Genomic DNA, 21470 nt, shown 5'->3' on the forward strand with positions numbered 1-21470 from the left:
TACCTTATCAACCAAGCTGTGATTTATATGTCAGGCTGTGAGCAGCTGCATCCAACAGCATGGTTGACCAGTCCTGCAATGAGGAGGCCTGGTCAAGGACCAGGCTGAGGGAATGTTGAGCCCAGAAAACATTGCAAGGTAACGCAATATACAATAGTCAGTTCTGCACATGTGCAGAGCATTGTCATAGCAAAAAAATGTCCTACCCAAAACAGTGTAAACAGCAAGGGAAAATACATGATTACAAAGTATATTCAGTGTTGGATAATACACTATATAGAAACAACAGTGCTAAATTTTGAAAAACAGCCTGGAACTTTATAAAACATACAAATTAGCTATTTGGGGATGTAAGTGTACATGAAACATTGTTGGAACTGGGTGGTTGTATACAGATACAAACTAGCGGTCTCGTTTACTGTGTTTGAAGCAGCAGCAGGGTCAAGCCATCGCCTGTCTTCGTCGGGTGACCTACAATAATAATACTGTAAGTGCAGTGTACACATCTCATACTAATATAGCGGTGCTCCTTTTTATATTAGTTTAGAGATAGGATCTTTTAAGCATAAGTTTGCTTGTAGAGCTCTGTGTGTAATTACCTAATTACCTAAGTGTAGTTACAGGATGAAAGCTACACTCGTGGTTTCCCGCCTTCCCAGCACTCTGTCATATAACGTTTTGAAATTACTGACAGTTTTGGCCTCCACCACCTTCTCACCTAACTTGTTTCAACCGTCTACCACTGTTTGCAAAAGTGAATTTTCTTATATTCCTTTGGCAGTTTTGTTTACTTAGTTTAACTCTATGACCTCTTGTTCTTGAAGTTCCAGGTCTCAAGAATTCTTCCCTATCAATTTTATCTATTCCCATTAGTATTTTGAACATACAGTAGTGATCATATCATCTCTTTTTCCTTCTATTTTCTATTTTTGGCATTTTAGATGCCTCTAACCTCTCCTCATAGCTCTTGTCCTTCAGTTCTGGGAGCCATTTAGTTGCATGTCTTTGCACCTTTTCTAGTTTGTTGATGTGCTTCTTAAGATATGGGCACCATACAACCACTGCATATTCCACCTTTGGTCTAACAAAAGTCGTCAACAGTTTCTTTAGTATTTCACCATCCATGTATTTAACCCTTTAACTGCGCGGCCAATAAATATGACATCCCCCCAGTGCGCAAGAAATGAAACCTCGGGAAAAAATTATTTTTTCTTCTGAAAGTGTCAAAAACCCCTCCCTGTATATGGGTATAGCAACGGAAGTTCGAAATTGTACTTACTTTGGCTGCTATGGGGTCCGAAAAGTGGGGCGTGACGTCATCATTCCCTGTGCGCCAGAGCAGTATGCTCCCGGGGCCGGTGGGGCGGCCGGGGCTGGGCGCGCAAGGTGCAGCGAATATATTTTTGTTCATTTTTTGCGCACAGTTCCAAATACATTTTATTTGTTTTTACGTGCTAATCCTATGTATAATGAACAGGTACACTATATTATGGCAATAAAACATCCGTACTGTCTGAGGACACTGTGTTACGTGCATGACACTTGTGTACACATATGTTGCACATATTTACCATGTATAATGCTAATTTATGTATATATACAATCTATTTACAGACTATACACTGTCACACACTATATACATTCACCATCAACACACTCAGAACACCGCGAGTGTGAGCAGCCACACCCAGCCAGCCCTCCCTCACTCCTCCAACATCTTACTCGCCAACATTGCTCCTCCCACCATACTGTTATTGTATTTATTACACGATTTACACATGTTATATATACCTATCTACATGTTTTATTTACCAGAACTATGCAAGTAAGCCGGTATTGTGTCCAAACAGTACAGTGGCCACCATACACTGCATGACAAATCACACAGCAGACAGCAGACGACGCCACGATTACGACGTCACCTTCCTTACCAAAATAGCTCCTCACAACATACTCCTGGTGCTGTTATTACACTATTCACACACACTGTATATACCCATGTACATGTGTGTTCCCCATAGCGAACCATGAAGCTAGTACGGTGAGCAAAACGAGTTACTGTAACACAGTGAGGCTACCTCAATTCTCTATCTTCCTCCCTCACCAAAATTCCTCCTTCCTACGCACAATGCTCATTATAACCACAATCCTGGTCACTAATACCTGCAAATGAATGATTGACCACAAGTTTATTTTGAAAAGGAACCTAAAAAGTAGTTTGAAGATTCCTAGATGGACGAAATAATGCTATGGTGCTGTGGCTAGCGCTGTGAACATCGTGAACAGCATTGAATCACTGATATTTGAACATTGTACCCAATCATTATCACACTCTGGCTCTTCTATAATACTATCATGGCTAAATAAAACAGATTATATATATATTTTGACAATATTAGGCAATGCTGTGGTCACACGCTGAACAGCAGTGCTGTGCGCTCATGCTGCGAGCGCCAGCCTTGGTTGCTCACTCACTACTGAGGCTCTGGCATCCGGCAATGTGGCCCATGATTTTTTTTAAAGATGGAGTCTGTTTACAAGAGCCCTGAGGAAGCTGATGTGAACCCCATGTAGCCACAGGAGTTTTGAATGGAACGTGAAAAATAAAAACACCCTGAGGCGCGTTGCGCACCCGAAGCCTGGGCCTGCAGGCGCATTGCGCAGTTAAAGGGTTAAAAGCAATTCTGAAGTTAAAAAGTGTAGTATAGGTTCTTCGCACGATGTTCTTTATGTGGTCCTCAGGTGATAAGTTTTCTATCTAGAACCATCTACAGATCTCTCTCAAAGATTTCTCACATAATTTATAGGCTGTGTGGGGTCTATGTTCTTCTATTCTACTAAAATGAATGCTTGAGCTGCTAAAGAAAACAGATTTAAAATTAAATTCCTTTGGATACCATCACATGTTGGCATCTCAAGGCATGACACTGTTGATATGCTTGCAAAGACAGCCTGTAGAAAACCAGTAGTAGAAATTGATATGGATGTTTCATTAGCAGTGACAAAGAGAATACTTAAACAAATATCTAATGAAAATCTTGCTGACCCAACAAATTCACATAGACCTGAAAATTGTAGCATTAAACATTACGATAAATATCGTGAGGAGACATTCTTAAATGGAACTAATAGAGCAAGAACTCGGCAATGTGATGTTATAGCAGCCAGAATACGCCTGGAATATAGACATATCTGGCAGCTTTCTCCAAACCCAAATGTCAAATACACCATGTGTCAACTTTGTGAAAGAGAAAACATGCACTCCCTTGAACATTAAATTGTAGAATGTCCCATACTGACTGACTTTCACCCTCCTGGGCTGAGGTATGCTGAACTCTGTAACTACTAAATGAATACTGGAACACTTGATGAAATATTGGACTTGTACCCAAGATTGACTATGTAATACATCTGTTATACAATGTATGTACCTATAACCTGAGCTTGTAAAAGCATCTTAATCACCTTCAGTGGTTAAGTGTTTAATAACACACCAGTTTCTATAGAAGCTATCTTAACCTGTCAAAGTAGGAAAGACATAGGTGTATGTATATATATGTGGATACATGTATATATACGTATGTATATGTATGTGTATTTGTATACAGGATATATGGAAGCTGATCAGAATTGCATTTCACCTTTGTAAACGCAAGTTAATAAGGTTATGTAAAGAGACACCTCGAACACTGTTTATGTAGGACAGAAGTAAATCTGTGTATTTATGTTTGTAGGTTAGATTAGCATTTTAAAAGCACTACAATCACCCTCTGTGGTTGATTATTCAATAAATCACCGAATTATATGTTTAACAGATCTCTAACACTGTCCACAGAGGACAGAAAAAATGTATATATGCTGATTAGCATTGTAAATGTGTGGTCATGTTTGTGGTAGAAAATAATTCAACAAAAAGAAAATAATAATAATGTTAATAATAATAATTATAATAATGCAAGGACACCGGGGAGCACACCTAACAGTCTCGAGTGAGGCAAAAGAGGCGGCCCCAAAGATACCAGAATGACCTCCAAAGCCAAATCCTGCCCAACGGATAAACTAGAAGAGCAAAATTCAAGCTCCGGCACAGCTGCTCGAACAACTGCCAAATAACTCAGGTCCCCTTAAAAACAGCTGATGGAAGGACTGCAGCTGGAGCAGAGCTGCAGGAAAGAGAGAGAGACGGATGCAGTTCGAGAATCCCATACGAGGCCCAACTAAGTCCGAACCTGGGACGGAACAAACTGGGACTTCCCCGAATTCACCAGGAACCCCGAACCCAGCAAGCTAGGAAAGAACCAGATGTCTGGCTAGCAGACAAACAAACTGGCTGGGAGCCCACACCTAACAGCCGTCGAGATAGGCCAAAACCCGAAGACCTAGCAGACACAGATAGGCTATTACGACCTGAGTCAGCCGGGTGATTATCCGAAAAGAAGGGCAGGGAATCAACCAGTTCAGACGAAACAAGTTCAGAATGTACCAAAGGTCCACACGGTCCCGTTTCGGAACTGGGAACCAGTGGGAAACCCACTTGAGAGACGAAGTCGTTTCGACCATGCCCAAAGCAAAGTCACTCCAGGATGACCCGGCTGAGGGATGGGGAAGAAGGCTGCCCCAGCCAGCCTGATCCCCCCATGCCACCAAAGGCTGGAAGAAACGACCACCAAATCCCACGAATTGCGGGACCAATCATGGGTAAACAGACAGCCTCCCCTTCCCCCCCCCCCCTCCATCCCAACGCCCCATCAACAGGGCGACCTGCAAAAGGGCCGACGCGAACCCCTAGCAAACGAAGGCCATTAATGCTTTGTGGAACCCACCAATGCAACTACTGGCATCAAAGAACTACCTCGACCTACTGAGGCCGGAACCCTGGTGCAACCAAACCGAGACGACTGAGAATGGCGCCCCCGTAACACCAAGAAGTCTGAAATAGGACAGCAACTAGACGAAGCCGCCAAAAAAAACTGAGCCACAACACCCTTGGGAAACAAAAGAGGGCAGAATGGCGAAGAAGACTGTAGAGCCAGGGCCCAAGCTAGATCCAAGGAGAGAGCCAACACCGCTTGCCGACACACAAGGCGAGAGGAAGAAAAACATAGAAGCCACCTCCATGAGGATCAATGCAAACAGCTTAAGCAAGGCAGATGACGCCTTGGCAGCCGAGACCAGAACCTCAACCAAAGGCCCCCTCACTCAATACCCCTACATCCTCTGAAAGCCAATCCAAAGATAGCTCCAGAAGACCAAAAAGGTACACAGCCGAAGCCAAATGATCCCGAGGTCAGAGGTCCTCAGCCGCCAAACCAGTCGAAAGAGTGGGAACCCAAGCATGCAATTACACCAGACCCACATCACGAGGAAGCGCAGGAGCAAAGAGGCACTCACTGAATAACACGAACTCGAGCCTCTCCTAGAACACCTCAACACAAAAAAAACCTCCCGCCACTCAAGCGTGCGGGTACGACAAAAGCCACGGCAAGCTCCGAGACAGAAAAAGGAGCAGTCTGCAAGCCAGAACCTCATAACACACTCAATACAAGAAAGAAGCGCCTAACTCAAAGCCGGATCCATCACCATAGCATAAACTGGATTTCGCAGGAGATACGCACCAAGGGTCTTTTGAACCTCCCAAGGAAAATCTGAGAAGGAGGAAACCTACAGAAAGACAAATCCAAGGAACTCAAAGGCGCCCGGAAATGAACCCGGGGAAACCTCCCCTAACTTAAATTCATACAGAAAAGGAGGGGTACAAAAAAACCTTCCCCTGTAGCAACGATCCCTGCCCAGAAGGCACTAGGGGCCCAAGCAGGGTTCAAAGGAGCCCAAGCGGACTCCCCTCGAGCTACGTGAACCCCCAACAAAGGCCTCAGAGCAAAGCCCTCATCCACGCCCACCACCCCTAAAGAAAAGGAAGAGTCCAAGGGAAAAGCTTCCAAGAAGGAAGGCAGCTGGAATGAACCGGAAGCTTCGGCAGGATGAATGGACTCAATTACCTCTGTGCCTGCATAGGAAGGGACAGGCCTCGAAGCCACCTGAGCCTCATCCCAATCTAAACCCTGCCCCGACTCCAAAACTCTCAGACATTTGGGAGCCAGAAGCAGGGGAGGGTGGGAAAGAGCAGGGTGAACCACACCCACCTGGGGTGGAAGTGGAGGGGCAGACAGAACCAAAGTCGAAGCAAGCAACGTCCCCAAATCCTGGTCCCTAAAACCCAAGCAGGGCAGCTCCAGGGCCTCCAACCAGGCAACCTACCTGGCACTGTTGCAAGACAGAGAAGAGAGCTCACAACACCACCGCAGCCTGAATCCTATCATACACAGACAAAGAATGGGTAAACAGAAGCACAAGCAGGAAACAAGTCCCGCAAGGCTCCGGGTCGTAGGTGTCACCGACTCAAAGGCTGCATGGCGGAGGCAGAAGGAGTGATTATCTCCCTGAGGCAGGGGCGAAGAACAACCATTAACTTCGCACAAGGCGAGATTGGACTCGGACGAATCCATGTTACCAACTGAGCACACAGGGGTCTTCCAGGGCCCACAGGGTACGTCTACGTTACCCAGGCACTGGGGCCAGCTAAGCTAGTAGACCTCTCTGCTTGAAAGCAGGCAAGTCAACTATCAGTAGCAGTGGTGAAACCTTGGGGGCAAGGGAGGAAGAGCAGGAAAGCCACCACAATCTAGGCGAGCCTAATAAGCTGCTAAGCAGACCTCCATTCACAGAGGGGAAAAAGCCCGAAAATTAAAAAAGTACAAGCCCTCGAAACCACACCCCAAGCAAACTAGCAGCCAGAAAGAAACATCAGCTGTCACATAGGTAATAAGCAGATCATGCCAGCCGCAGTGCGCCCTCTCCCCCCCCCCACCCCCTCCCAACCAATAATACTCTCCTACCCAGGGCAAGATGGAACCTGGTCCCCTCTCTGAGGGGATCAGGTTCTGGCTCATGATTCCCAGTAGGCTTAAGAACCCCTGTGACTGATGACCCCAAATTAATATAGCACATCAATTCGGATAGCTTCAGGAAGTGAACGGGGCATCCCCAGAAAATCTGCTTCATAGCACAATGGGGCAGCATTGTTTGAACTGACTTTCACTCATGTGCATGGAAAATGATATCTGAAGACCACTGACTTCAAGCCAATAAAGCAATTCTCTGAAAAGAAATGCCATAAATGCTTGTTATAATAAGTTCGTAGTAATTTCATATTGTGCAATCTAATCTGTGTAGCTTACCGAGTACTGTATTATTGTATTTTTCAAGCCTTGTGTATTGTTCAAATGTTTATCATGTTGATTAGTTGCTGCTTCATAGCATGTTTTTCATGTTTTAAAACCAGTTTTGTTGAAATGCCAAGAAAATAAATACAGTATATGTTTAATATTATCGACCATTTACATTTTATTCCTGTGAGTAGTTGTCGTAGTAGGGGGCCCCAGCACACTGGTTTGCCCAGGGGGCCCGTAATGGTGCTAAAACAGCCCCTTGCTTGGTATAGGAGTTCTACCTCCATAACTTCTCTTTAAATGCACAAAGAAATCACATTAACGTGCAGGTTCAAATCCTCCTCAGGGTTCCTATGAATTTTCTCATTGATACATCACATTAATGTGATTTCTTTGTGCATTAAAATGACTAATATTTACCTGTTTCAGCTTAAGGGAGAATAGATGGACAAGAGGTTTCTTACTGAAGTACCAGAACCGCTCATTTTGAGGATAGACTCTGACTTTGGTTTCAATTACGAAACGAACAGGCTCTTGAATACCTCCTGTGATGGAAGAACATGATCACATAGAAATTTTTTTTAATGCAATTCGAACAATAATTTTGCATGAAGCTTAAATGTTTTACAGAGCAACACTGAAGGACTATGTTAGCAACTCTTGCATTAAACTTGATAAAATATTGCAATATGGTTCTTACTACAGTACTATAACAATTAAAAAATCTAATATTCTTAAAGCAATATGAATTTGAGAGAAGATAATAAGAACTTACTTATGACTAGATCTATGGCAACCGTCATGAAGAGTCTCCTATCTCTGGGAGTCTCTTTATTGAGGACAACAAAGACAGGGTCGGTTGGATCCCAGTGTCCAGAAATAACATAACTTTTCTTGTCATTTGCATTACTACCCATTGAAACCTGTAAAGAAGAATGACAATACCATTCAAAAACACCACCATTTTTTAATGTCAATTACAAACATGCTATTTTATAGCTATAGTTAAGATGTACATCACAGTTGAAAAAAATAAATAAATGTTAACAGGCTAGTTCCAGAAATCTTTATTTTTTCTTTAGAGATAAACACTTAACACTACACAGCTGATATACTAAAAGGGATGGGTGTGTGTAATTAACTAAGTGTAGTTATAATGAGTTATGCTCATGGTATCCTATCTTCCCAGTACTCTTTGTCATATAATGCTTTGAAATTATTGACGGTGTTGGCCTCCACCACCTTCTCATTTAACTTGTTCCAACCGTCTACCATGTTGTTTGCAAAAGAAAACTTTTCGATATTTTTTCAGCACCTTTATTTCCTTAGCTTTAATCTGTGACCTCTTGTTGCTGGTTTCAGGAATTCCTTTTTGACAATTTGTTCAATTCCTGATGTTATTTTGTAAGTGGTGATCACATCACCTATTTTTCTTCTATCATCTAGCTTTGGCATATTTAATGACTCTAGCCTCTCTTCATAACTCATGTTTTTCAGTTTCGGTAGCCATTTTGTAGCATGTCTTTGCACCTTTCCCAGTTTACTTCTGTGCTACGTGAGATATGGGCACCATACAACTGCTACATATTCCAATTTTGGTCTCACAAAAGTCATGAACAGTTTCTTCAGTATTTCACCATCTGTATACAGTAATTAAAAGCGATTCTAAAGTTGGAAAGCAAAAAAATGCTCTTCGCACAATGTTCTTTGTGTGCTCCTCTGGTGATAGTCTACTATACAAAACCACCCCGAGATCTCGATCTCTGTTAGAATGCTTTAAATCCTTTCCACATAATTTGTAAGCTGTGCGTGGTCTATTTCTCCAATTCTACATTCCATAATATGGCATTTATTCACATTGAATTCCATTTGCTACATTGCACTATAAGCACTTATTTTACCTAGATCAATTTGAAAGGCATAACAATCATCTATGTCTCCTATCTTCCCTAGCAGCTTCGCATCATCAGCAATCATGTTCATATAATTCTGTATTCCTTCTGGTATTCATGGTTTGAATTGAACCTAATTAAACTTCATTTAAATCGATGATGAACATTACTCAAGCAACAATTGAACCCTGTGATAGTTTCTAGTAACACTCCTCCAGTCAGATAGATACATTGCCTCTGATTACCACCCTCATCTTTGTCAGTTAGAAAATTTTTCATCCATGTCAGAAGTCTTCCTGTCACCCTGCCAGCATATTACAGTTTCCAAAACAACAGCTTGTGTGGGACTTGTCAAAAGCCTTTTCAGGCCCAGATATACAGAGTCAACCCAACCATCTCTTCCCTGTAGAAGCTCTGTTGCTCTATCATAAAAACTAAGTAGATTTGTTACATAGGATCTTTCTGTTCGAAAACTATATTATGTCATTACTCTTATGTGTTCTACCCATTTGGTTTTAACTATTTTTCAAATATTTTGACTACTATGCTTGTTAATAATACGGGTCTATAATTTAGAGGGGTCTTCTCAGCTACCATTTTTAATGACTGGAACTATGTTTGCAATTTTCCAAATATTTGTTAAGATTCCTGTTTACAAAGATGTCTGGAATATCAGTTGAGGTGGAATGCTTAGCTCAGTTGCACATTCTCTCAGCACCCAAAATGAAACTCAATCTGGTCCAACAGCTGTATTTCTTTTTAACCTCTTTAGTAAATTTTCCACTTCATCTTGACACCTCTATGTACTCTATGGTGTTTTCTGGAATTGGCATTGTGTATGGCTCTCTGAAAACCTCCTTTTGCATACAACACACACTTTGGAACTGTTCGTTTAGTGTTTCACACATTTCTTTTTCATTCTCGGAGAACTTTATCCTCATTCTCAATCTCTGGATTTTATTCTTTACATGCAGCTTGCTTTTAAAAAATTGATGAAAAAAGGCGTGGATCTGTTTTGTGTGTAATTACCCAAGTGTAGTTACAGGAAAAGAGCTTGTTGTGTCCCGTCTTTCCAGCACCCCATGTCATATAATGTTTTGAAACTAGTGATGGTTTTGGCATCCACCATGACCTCACTTAACGTGTTCCAACTATCTACCACTATGTTTTCTATTGTGAACTTGTTTGTGAGTGTGTTTAAGTTACACCATGTACCATCATCTCATGTTTATTATGAAGCACTGGCATTATTATTTAAAAAAATATATACAGTACCACTATTTCATATTACTGTAAATCATACAGTGGTAAATTAAACCATCTAACCACTACTTCATGTTTAACATGAGCTCTTTACTAAAACTACAATCAAAACAACGGCATGACAGCACTATGATAACATGTCTTCCACTAAGAAAACCATTTATTGCATGGTGTGACAGTCTACAAGAGCAACAATTACAGCAAGGTATTGACTAGGTTGCTCAAGTGTTTAAACTAAAGGAATACTACAACAGGAATAGGCACTTTATATAAACTTTGATAGTTCTTACACAGTGGATATTACCATCAAATATCTAGTTTGAAAATTAGGTGCTATATATTACAAAGTTTTGGGTATATCAATTAATAAGAATTTACAGCTTATCACATACCTTATTATAACTTTACTGAGCAGTAAGAGACTTTAAGGGCAAGTTTGCATATCAATTACTTTAAAACTACGTAGTGAACACATTAATTAAAAATATTGCTTTCAATAATTGTTAATCTAATAAAATATTTTATTTCTGAATAATAGGAATATTTAGTAATGAGCTTTAATAGATAAGTCTTTGAATTGGAGGATCCATTTCCAAATAGTCATCCCTCCTAAAGTTGCATCTGGCCCGATATGTATGTTGCATGCCCATAATCACTCTCAAAAGATGCAGCTGTGCACAGCTCAGTGATGACAAAAGACTTTATGTGGAGAGTAGGTGAATACAACAACAGTACTCAATGTTTTTACAACTGGTGATTAGATTTATTGCTACATATGAAACAAAGTAAAACACTGTAGAGGTAACACTAATATGAAATAAAGTGACAGGTGAAAGCATATGTGGTTTAGGAATGATGCACCAGTCATGCAAACCATGTTGAACACTTGGTAAAAGGCGAGAGTTTGAAATGAGTTTATTAAATGAGTGTATTTACATGCAGAGGTCAGCCCATCCTCCTGTTTTGGTAGTACTTATAGGAAGGATGAGGACCAGAGTACGTATCCCGACGTACAACGCAATTAGAAAGTAGAAATCGCTACTACTTGATTTGGACAAACCAAAAAACGATTTTCTACTTATGTTGGAAAGACAAATTATACCTAACCTTCCTAGGCCTAATACATATTATTTGAGGCCTAGTACATGTGTGCTATACTAGGCCTAGGAATATTTAAGTGATTTTTAGCTTAATTTTTTCGGACTCTTATAAAGTGAATAGTAGTACAAAGTTCTACAATCTAATTGCTTAGTACATAAATGTTTGTACTTTGGTGCATATAGTTACAAAAACTACTATCTAAACAGGAGGATGGTTGCAGAGATAACGTGTTGAAAAAACCAGCGTTGAATGTAATGAAACGCCATTTTCTGGGTGAGACCCGGAGGCTCCCCGGAGCTTTACCGGCTGATATGCTAATGTCAGACTTTGGCATCAGTCATGTGTATGGAGTTCTAGGGCCTACCGGGGACCACGAGCCAGAACCTGGCCCCCTCAGAGAGGCAAGGGGAGCAATGGCCTATAGAAACCCCCGTGTGGTTGGAAGCATTCTATGTCTGCCATCGACCGGGTCAAGCATCCAGAAAGGTAAGCATTCCAAAACAAACCCCTATTCTGGTGAAAATTGCTACCTAAGCCGAACTAGTGAATAGAACTCTTCAACAGAAAACACGGAAACTAGTATGACGTCATTCGTCACCGCGCCGCTGTCTGCGCAGCTCCCCCCTCCCCGGGAGGGGGAAGGGGGAGCCCCAGACCTCCCACGCCGGCTATCCACCCATCAGTTCTGAGGCTGGATGTCAAAACACGCGAAAAATGCCGACCGGAGGGAGGGAGGGTTGCCGGGGAGCCTCCGGGTCTCACCCAGAAAATGGCGTTTCATTACATTCAACGCTGGTTTTCTGGGGGGAGCCCCGTCGGCTCCCCGGAGCTAACTACCCACAGAGGAAGGTCAAAGGGACAAAACCGGGAGGCGGACACCACGCACCCCCCAAGGAGGCGAGACAACCGGCAGCAAACGCCAACCCAAGGCGCCACAGCCCCGAAAATCCCGGGAACAACACGAGAACCACGAGCAGCAAGGCCCCTGCACGAACACCAAAAATCCATGCCCGAAAGACTGCAAGGCCACGTCGCCCAGACGGCAGCGAGAGCAGCGAAGCCACGAACGCCACAGGCATGAGGGAAGAACACAGGCAGCTTAGCCGCAAGAACACGGCTGACCACCCGGGACACCATCACCCGCGAACCGGGAAGAACAGAACCGGATCAACGCAAAAACGCGCTCCGGACCCAAACGCCGTGGCACGCAAACAACAGCAGAGGGCCGCCACTGAACACAAAAACGACACACCCCCGGCCCGACCAACAAAGCACCAACAAACCCTGGACCCCTCCAGAATGCAGCAGCCCCACCCCGCGCCAGAAAAGATGGAGACTGCTGCCATCAAACAACCAAAACGCGAAAACCGAAGGAGCAAGAAAACACAGCGAACCGACCCCCAGAGGCAAAGGCCCAAAGGAAAGAGCCGACGAAAAAACACACCGGAACCGAAGGGGCACTACCAACCGAGGAGAAGACAGAGCACGCTGACCAGAGACCAGGATGGTGCAAGCGGCGCACGAACAGGCCGGAGGTGAAATGACGCACAAGACAGCTGACTAACGGTGCAGAAGCAACACCAAGACCGAAAGCAAGCTGAAGCGGCTCCGCCTGCGCCGCACGAAAAGAGGCGACAGTATGTGGCAAGACGACGGCCCCCAACCCCCACTAGAAAACCAAGCCGAGAGTAAACCAAGCCAACAAGAAGGACCCACCGAAGAAGGGACAGGAAAAGGAAGGACCGCCAAAATACCCCATACTGCCGCCAAGAAAGCACGCAGGTGGGACACCTACCACGAAGCCAACCCGACCACCAACCGGAGGCGAGACCACGAGGCAGAACATAAGCAGCCCCGACAAGGCCCCCCCGAGCCCAGGAAAAAGGCGGAGCCGCGAGAAGATCTCGGGCGCGACCACCGAAACCCAGGCGGCACAAGGAGATGGAACGTCTGCCGAACAGAAAAACTCCGAAGCATGCAAGCCCGCCAGGAGTTCAGAAACGACGGGTCCGACGCGAGACATCGCAAGAACCCCCCCAAAAAAATAAAACAACAACAACCGGCAGGGCAAGCTAGGAAAACCAAAGAAGGCGGAAGGGTCGCCGCCAGAACAGGACCCGAACCAAGGGGCACGAACAACTGCAACAGACCGAGACAAAGAAGCACATCACAGGACACAGGCTGACCAACGCCTAAGAACACACGCAGAACATTCCTGCTGCAGAAGAGGCAGGAAGAAAGAGCAGAAGCACAAAAAAAAACCAGGAGAACAACCAGGGGTGGACAATCAGGCAGGGACAAAAACCCCACGCAATCCCCAGGCACAAAACGGCAGCAAAGCGCCACTCCACAACCGGACACAGGAACAAGGACACGCCACCGTGAAACACGGTACCAATGCTCACGTGCAGCAGCAGCAGCAACAGGCACCACTGCAACATGCAACATGTAAATAACAACTCCCCTCTGCAAAGGCAGAGAACGGAGCAGGCAGACCCCAGACAGGGCCAACGGAGACACGACAAAACCCTGCAGGCCCAGAAAACTGCACCAGGCGACCGACGGCGGAGAAACCCCGCTCGATACCTGCCGGATGAGGTACTGGGAGCTCTTTTACACCTCAAGCCCGGCCCAAGGTCAGGCCAGACCGGCCAGAGGATGGCCCACCAGGCAGCTGCTAGGAGCAGTCCACCGGCCCACAGACCCCCACAACCAGGACGGGCCGGAACTGCCATACGAAAACAGGCCAGTGCGCCCAGGAAGTCCACGGACGAACCAGCAAGAAGGCTTATGCTCGCAAGTAGGTCGTGTAACAAGCACAGACCACTGATGGTAATACAGTGTTCCCCAAAAGTGCCAATAGCACCACTGCACTCCACTGGTACTATCCCGCAAGTTCTACCAGATAGGCGGGACCCAAGAGCCAGAGCTCAAATCCTGCAAGCACAGCCAGGAGCCTCACCAGGTGAGTACAGAACCAACCCTACAACCCCCACACCTCACAACATTAAAAAAGGAGGGTCCCCTGAACGACTCCAGCATGGGTTGGACATGCACATGAGGGGGACAGGAAGGGGTGATAAAGGGACAGTCACTGGTGTGCGAACGGTCTCAGTCGTACAAAATTATACCTAAATAAAGACAGGTATATGAACACCGCCGCATCCAGCGCCCGGCCAAAAGACGCCAGACCGCAGAAACTCACCTGGCGAAAGGTGGCTCGAACTTGACACGACTCAACCGTGCCCAGAAGAACTTGGGAGCACCGCCAGGTGAAGACGCCAGAGCCGGACCCGCAGGAGAACAGGGAGAGGCGAAGGAGGCGGTCCACACCCATGACACAGAAAACCGCGGCGTCCTCCCCACAACTGGGAACCAGGACACCCCTGGCGCAAAGGGGCACATACCGCAGCCAGGGAGAAGAACGAGAGGCGAAGCACTGTAGCAAAAAAGGGCGCAAAACCCCAGCACTGAACCATCGCCCAGACCAAAACAAACTCCACGGCGCATGCGCATAACACGCCGGCCGAACCGCACACCCTCCCTGCGGGAAGGCGCCAGCCAGGACTATTGCACGAGAAAAAGGGCCAAAAGAGGAAGCAGAAACAATAAAACCGGCCAAAGAAGCAAAGAGCCCAAAAAAAAGGGAACCCAAACGGGCGACAAGGAGCCCAAACGGGCGACAAGTAGCCCAAACGGGCGACAAGTAGCCCAAACGGCCGACAAGTAGCCCAACAGGGCGACAAGTAGCCCAACAGGGCGACAAGTACTAGGAGCCGACAGACGTTCCAATAATGCGGGAAGTAGCGAAAAACCTTCCCGTACCCTCGAGAACACAGAAGCCAACACTAGTCCCGAAGGCACACGAAGGCGCAGGCGCACCCGAGAACAAAAGTCACGCAGAACCCCATCGAACGGGGAAACATGACAAAAACACCGTCCCAAAAAGCGGGGGAGGAAACATCCACCCACAGGACGGAACCAACCGACTCAAAGGCCAAGGAACCGAGCCCGGGGAGGGGCCGACGTCCAACAGCACGTACGGCGAGTGGGGAGGAAAGACCCCACTCCGCGTAACCACAAGCCCCGCCGAGAGGGGGATAAAACCCCCCACGGGGTCTAACGGGGCCAAGGCCCCCCCCAAGTCAGCCCCTCCCCAGCCCCGGGAACCTACACGACAGGCCCCGGGGCCGAGCCGTTCCCCCAAAGCCCCGGCCGTACCAGAAAACCGGGGCAGCCGTGAAAACACTAAGGAAGGGAGCCCACTGGCAGACTCATACAACACGGCTGGAGGAACAGGCCCAAATGCCCCCGTCACTACCCCGGAAGGGGAATTCCCCGAGACTGCCCGAGTCTCAACACCACCAAACACCCCGCCCTGAACCTACAGACGGTAAGGAACCGGATACAGGCAGGAAGGGTGAACCAGGGGAAAGACAAGGGGGCGTGGATGGAACCGAAGCAACCAACACCCCCAAGTCCCAAAACGAAATACAACGGGGCAGCCCCGGGGCTCCCGGGGAGGAAACCACGAGAACGTTGCCACCACCAAGGCTCAAGTGCAACGCCCCTGCTGCCCGCACCCGCTTTGTTAGCACAACTGGGTAACCGAGCCACAACGAGCAACCAAACTCGCAGGACACCGGGTCGAAGGTGTCACCGACCCCACAGGCAGCAGACGGAGGCAAAACAGAGAGTCACCCAGAGACAAAAGGTGAGAGCAACCCTCAAACTCGCTGGAAGCGAGGGGGGGGCTCTGGGGTCACATCCATCGGACCCGCGCGCCCCCAGGGGTTTCCCAGGGTCCCGAGCGTTTACTTTAAGAGGACTCGCGCTCAGGTAATCCCAGGCAGGGTACTGCTAACCGGCACCCAAGCTACCAAACAACTTTCTAAGAGCTGAACCCCCGGGACGTGTACACTCACGGGGACCTAGCAGGGGGTACCACCAGAAATACTCAGAACACAAGGGACACAAGGGGCAAGAACGAAGGCAGACCCCCCCACCAGGTATATAAACAAAAGAAAAAGAAAACCCCGCAAGAGGACAGCGTACCCAAGCGGAACAGAGCCGGCCGCTATGATTGGTAAAGACAAGCTGCACAGTACCCCGCGCCCCACCAGTGCAAACACTGCCCCTTACTCTAAGGCGAACAAGGGAGACAGAACACCCGAGCACACAAAGAGCGGCCGAAAACCAAGCGGTAAACGGCCAAGCAGGGGCAGGACCCAAAGAACTTGTGGAAGGTGGCCCCAAGCCCCAAGGGCAGTACTTACAGGGCACCTAGGGAAGGGAACCCTAGGCGCATGCAGCCCGAGTACTGAAGAATCACACCCGGCTCACGCACCACCTAGAAAACAGACACCACACTCTAGGTACAGTGCTGAAACAACCACTGGAGCCGGAGCACATAACCATTGCCTATAGCATCAGCCGAAGAACTGATGGGTGGATAGCCGGCGTGGGAGGTCTGGGGCTCCCCCTTCCCCCTCCCGGGGAGGGGGGAGCTGCGCAGACAGCGGCGCGGTGACGAATGACGTCATACTAGTTTCCGTGTTTTCTGTTGAAGAGTTCTATTCACTAGTTCGGCTTAGGTAGCAATTTTCACCAGAATAGGGGTTTGTTTTGGAATGCTTACCTTTCTGGATGCTTGACCCGGTCGATGGCAGACATAGAATGCTTCCAACCACACGGGGGTTTCTATAGGCCATTGCTCCCCTTGCCTCTCTGAGGGGGCCAGGTTCTGGCTCGTGGTCCCCGGTAGGCCCTAGAACTCCATACACATGACTGATGCCAAAGTCTGACATTAGCATATCAGCCGGTAAAGCTCCGGGGAGCCGACGGGGCTCCCCCCAGAAAAAACATATTCATTGCAAAATTGTAATAAACACGTGTCTGTTCTCCATAATGACAGAGTGACAATCTCAATCTCTGGAAAGTATTTAAATTTTAAAATAGTTAATTAATTTATGGGAGAAGGCTTATGTGATACATGACAGTATTATGAGAGGCAGACGGCTGAATTGAATACAGTATAACATTTCTAATAAATCAGGCTTCAGGTGTATATGAAAAGATTCATTGTAAGCAAGACACTCAGTTGTATCTTTAAGCACTGTTCTGCTGGTCCTACAAACACAGTCAACTTGGGTCAACAGTCAAGACAGGTGAACACACTGCACCAGTATAACAGAGGACTATGCACAGTCAAGTAGACACACTGCTCCAGTATAACAGAGGACTATGTACGGTCAAGGCAGGTGGACACACTGCACCCAGCATATTTATGTGAGGATTTGGTTTATTTGTTCCCAGTTAATCTGTTACTGAAATTTAATTTGCTGATTTTGCCTCTTCTTGGATTTGAGACTGGCTGCATAGATAGATAGATATACTGTATTGCTCATGCATTACTGAACTTCAATTAGGTTGTGATCTGAGCAAAATGTATTCATAATCATTATGTCCCTAATCACTTCATCATTGTTTACAAAAATAAGATCTAAGGTGTTTAATTTTCTAGTTGGTTTTACTATTTGCTGGTTTAAGGCAAATCTATCACACATCTGCAAGAGGTCATCTGTGTGTGACTGTTCCCTTAAACTGCCTCTAGGATTCTCTCTGGTATAATTGCATTTGTCACATTTTTCCATTTTAGGGGCTGTAAGTTGCAGCTGCCAAGTAAGATGATGTTTGGGGCAGGGGGTTACCTTCCGGTTACCTTGCAATGATTCTGGGGCTTAGCGTACCAGCGGCCTGGTCCTCGACCAGGCCTCCTCGTTGCTGGACTAGTCAACCAGGCTGTTGGACGTGGCTGCTTGCAGCTTGATGTATGAGTCACAGCCTGGTTGATTAGGTATCTTTTGGAAGTGTTTATCAAGTTCTCTCTTGAACACTGTCAGGGGTCAGCCAGTTATGCCCATTATGTGTAGTGGAAGCATGTTGAAGTCTTGGGCCTCTGATGTTGATAGAGTTCTCTCTAAGAGTACCTGTTGCACCTCTGCTCTTCAACGGGGGTATTCTGCACATCCTGACATGCCTTCTGGTCTCATGTGATGTTATTTCTGTGTGCAGGTTCTGGACCAGCCTCTCTAATATTTTCCATGTGTAAATTATTATGTATCTCTCCTGCCTGCGCTAAAGAGAATACAGCTTTAGGCCTTTTAGTCGATCCCAGCAGTTTAGATATTTACTGAGTGGATTCTAGCAGTAAAGGATCTCTGCACACTCTCCAGCTCAGCAATTTCTCCAGCTTTGAAAGGGGGCTGTCATTGTGCAACAGTATTCCATTCTAGAGAGTAGAGTATTCCACTCTAGAAAGTAGAGTATTTCACCCAAGAGAGCACTAGCATCTTGAAAAGGGTTTGTAAGGTTTTCTAAGTACAGTAGTAATCTATTTTTGTAAGCTGGGGGCCTGACGGCTGAGTGGACAGTGCTCCTAAGGTCCCGGCTTCGATCCCCGGCGGAGGCAGAAACAAATGGGCAGAGTTTCTTTCACCCTGATGCCTCTGTTCACCTAGCAGTAAATAACTACCAGGGAGTTAGACAGCTCCTACGGGCTGCTTCCTGGGGATGTGTAACAAAAAAGAGGCCTGGTCGAGGACCAGGCCACAGGAACGCTAAACCCCAAAATCATCTCGAGGTAACCTCAAGATGGTCTTTAAACTGCTAAAGATTTGAATCTGGTGATATATATACAAGGACAATCACCACATTTAGAATTTTTATTTCGAGTATCAGCACTTCCACCTTATCATTTGTGGTGTTTAGCAGCTGAGTGCAGATGGGTGTCTCTTTGATGTTCAGGCTGACCCCACCCTGTAGCCTATGTTTCTATCACAACTGAAAAAGACTGAATTCTAGTATTCATTTCTCCTTGTGATAATAGTCCATTGTGTGAGCTTCAGTCAAAGCTGCAAACATTGCATTTGCCTCTTGTAGGAGGCCAGGTATAAAGTGGACTTTTGTTTTGCATGTTTTGATGCATTGTAGTTTGGCAAATAAGAAAGATGTTAACATATTTGTGGAAGTACAGGGGTATTTTTCTTGGTATTAATATCTGTGGTTCTGGTAGAAGTGCCACATTGTTCGTGTCCTGTCTAGCATTCGACTGAGTTGATGGTAGAGTATGGACATTTTTTGCTATTCTTTTCCTCTTTCTCTTAGTAAAAAATCTCCCTGGTATGTATGGGTGTTGCTCTATTTATAATGGCATTCTTTTGATTTTATTCACTTGGTGCCTTTGATATGAAATGTTGGGCAATCTCTTATGTTATTCCTTCTTGTTTAGTGAATTTTTACACAGGTTTGGGTGGAAAAATTTGCAATTTTCAGAGCAACGTGTACCTTTATAATTAGAATATTTCTGCAATTTCTTAGGAGTTTATATTCACATATTCTATTTGCTCTTCCTGATAGCTAATATTTATATACACCCCATACATAATATTTGCAGATACCTGGTTCATGTTTTTTTTTTAATTGTGTTGGTTTATCCATAGCACATGTTTTGTTGCCTCTTTTTTATTGAAAGATGTAGGTCGAAGTCTTTCAGATATATTGTTTTTGCTCAGTCACTTCCTTGATTGCTTTTGATACTACTTTCTCTCTGGCCACTTGTGCATGGGTTAGCTTCCTTCCTGCACTTTCCTATATCCTGTGTAACCACCTCCATCTTTTCTGACGAAAGCTCTTTTCCCTTTTCCCTGTTGAATTTCCTTGCCAAGCCCTTAGTTCTGTGATGGTAAAAACCACCCCCGGCTTCCTGGGAAAAGGAGGGTGTTAGGGAGCCACCGGGGGCTCACCCAGACATTGACGTTTCATTACATTCAATGATGGTTTTCTGGGAAAAGCCCCTTGTGGCTCCCTAATGCTACCCACCCATGGAAACTGAAAACATGGGGACTTACCAGGGAGGAGAGAGAACTACCTTTATCACAACAAAGAAAAAAACATGGGCCGCAACACACAACCCAAGACCACAAAAGGCTGATGATGAGGAGGAACACTGACAAGATACCTGCCTGCCAGGACCCTGTTTTATTCTCAAAACCCCCACTCCATATTGTGGAGGTTGTGTGGTGCCCATATCTTAAGAAGCACATCAACAAACTGGAAAAGGTGCAAAGACATGCTACTAAGTGGCTCCCAGAACTGAAGGGCAAGAGCTACGAGGAGAGGTTAGAGGCATTAAATATGCCAAAACTAGAAGACAGAAGAAAAAGAGGTGATACTGTATGATCACTACGTACAAAATAGTAACAGGAATTGATAAAATCGATAGTAAAGATTTCCTGAGACCTGGAACTTCAAGAACAAGAGGTCATAGATTTAAACTAGCTAAACACAGATGCAGAAGAAATATAAGAAAATTCACTTTCACAAACAGAGTGGTAGACAGTTGGAACAAGTTAGGTGAGAAGGTGGTGGAGGCCAAGACCATCAGTAGTTTCAAAGCGTTATATGACAAAGAGTGTTGGAAAGACGGGACACCACGAGCGTAGCTCTCATCCTGTAACTACACTTAGGTAATTACACACACACACTTAAAGAAGACCTGGACAAAATAAGTATATGGAGCACCACTTGGCAAATGGAATTTAATGTGAATAAATACCATGTTATGGAATGTGGAATTGGAGAACATAGACCCCCACACAACCTATAAATTATGTGAGAAATCTTTAAAGAATTCTGATAAAGAAAGGGATCTAGGGATGGTTCTAGATAGAAAACTGTCACCTGAGGACCACATTAAGAACGTTGTGCAAAGAGCCTATGCTACGCTTTCTAACTTCAGAATTGCTTTTAAATACATGGATGGCGAAATACTAAAGAAATTGTTCATGAATTTTGTTAGGCCAAAGCTAGAATATGCAGCGGTTGTGTGGTGCCCATATCTTAAGAAGCACATCAACTAACTGGAAAAGGTGCAAAGACATGCTACTAAGTGGCTCCCGGAACTGAAGGGCAAGAGCTACGAGGA

The 21470-nt window shown here is 45.6% G+C and overlaps 1 protein-coding gene across 1 annotated transcript in view; it reads right to left on the reverse strand.

Annotated features, from left to right (window-relative positions):
- LOC123748888 (rab GTPase-activating protein 1) overlaps nucleotides 1–21470 on the reverse strand; it is a 172783-nt gene that overhangs the window by 83746 nt on the left and 67567 nt on the right. The window contains 2 exon segments of the mRNA XM_045731242.2: nucleotides 7650–7774; nucleotides 8005–8152. Coding sequence (XP_045587198.2) covers nucleotides 7650–7774; nucleotides 8005–8152 — 273 coding nt within the window.

This window comes from Procambarus clarkii, chromosome 1 (genome assembly GCF_040958095.1).
Source record: "Procambarus clarkii isolate CNS0578487 chromosome 1, FALCON_Pclarkii_2.0, whole genome shotgun sequence".
NCBI classification, from domain to species: domain Eukaryota; kingdom Metazoa; phylum Arthropoda; class Malacostraca; order Decapoda; family Cambaridae; genus Procambarus; species Procambarus clarkii.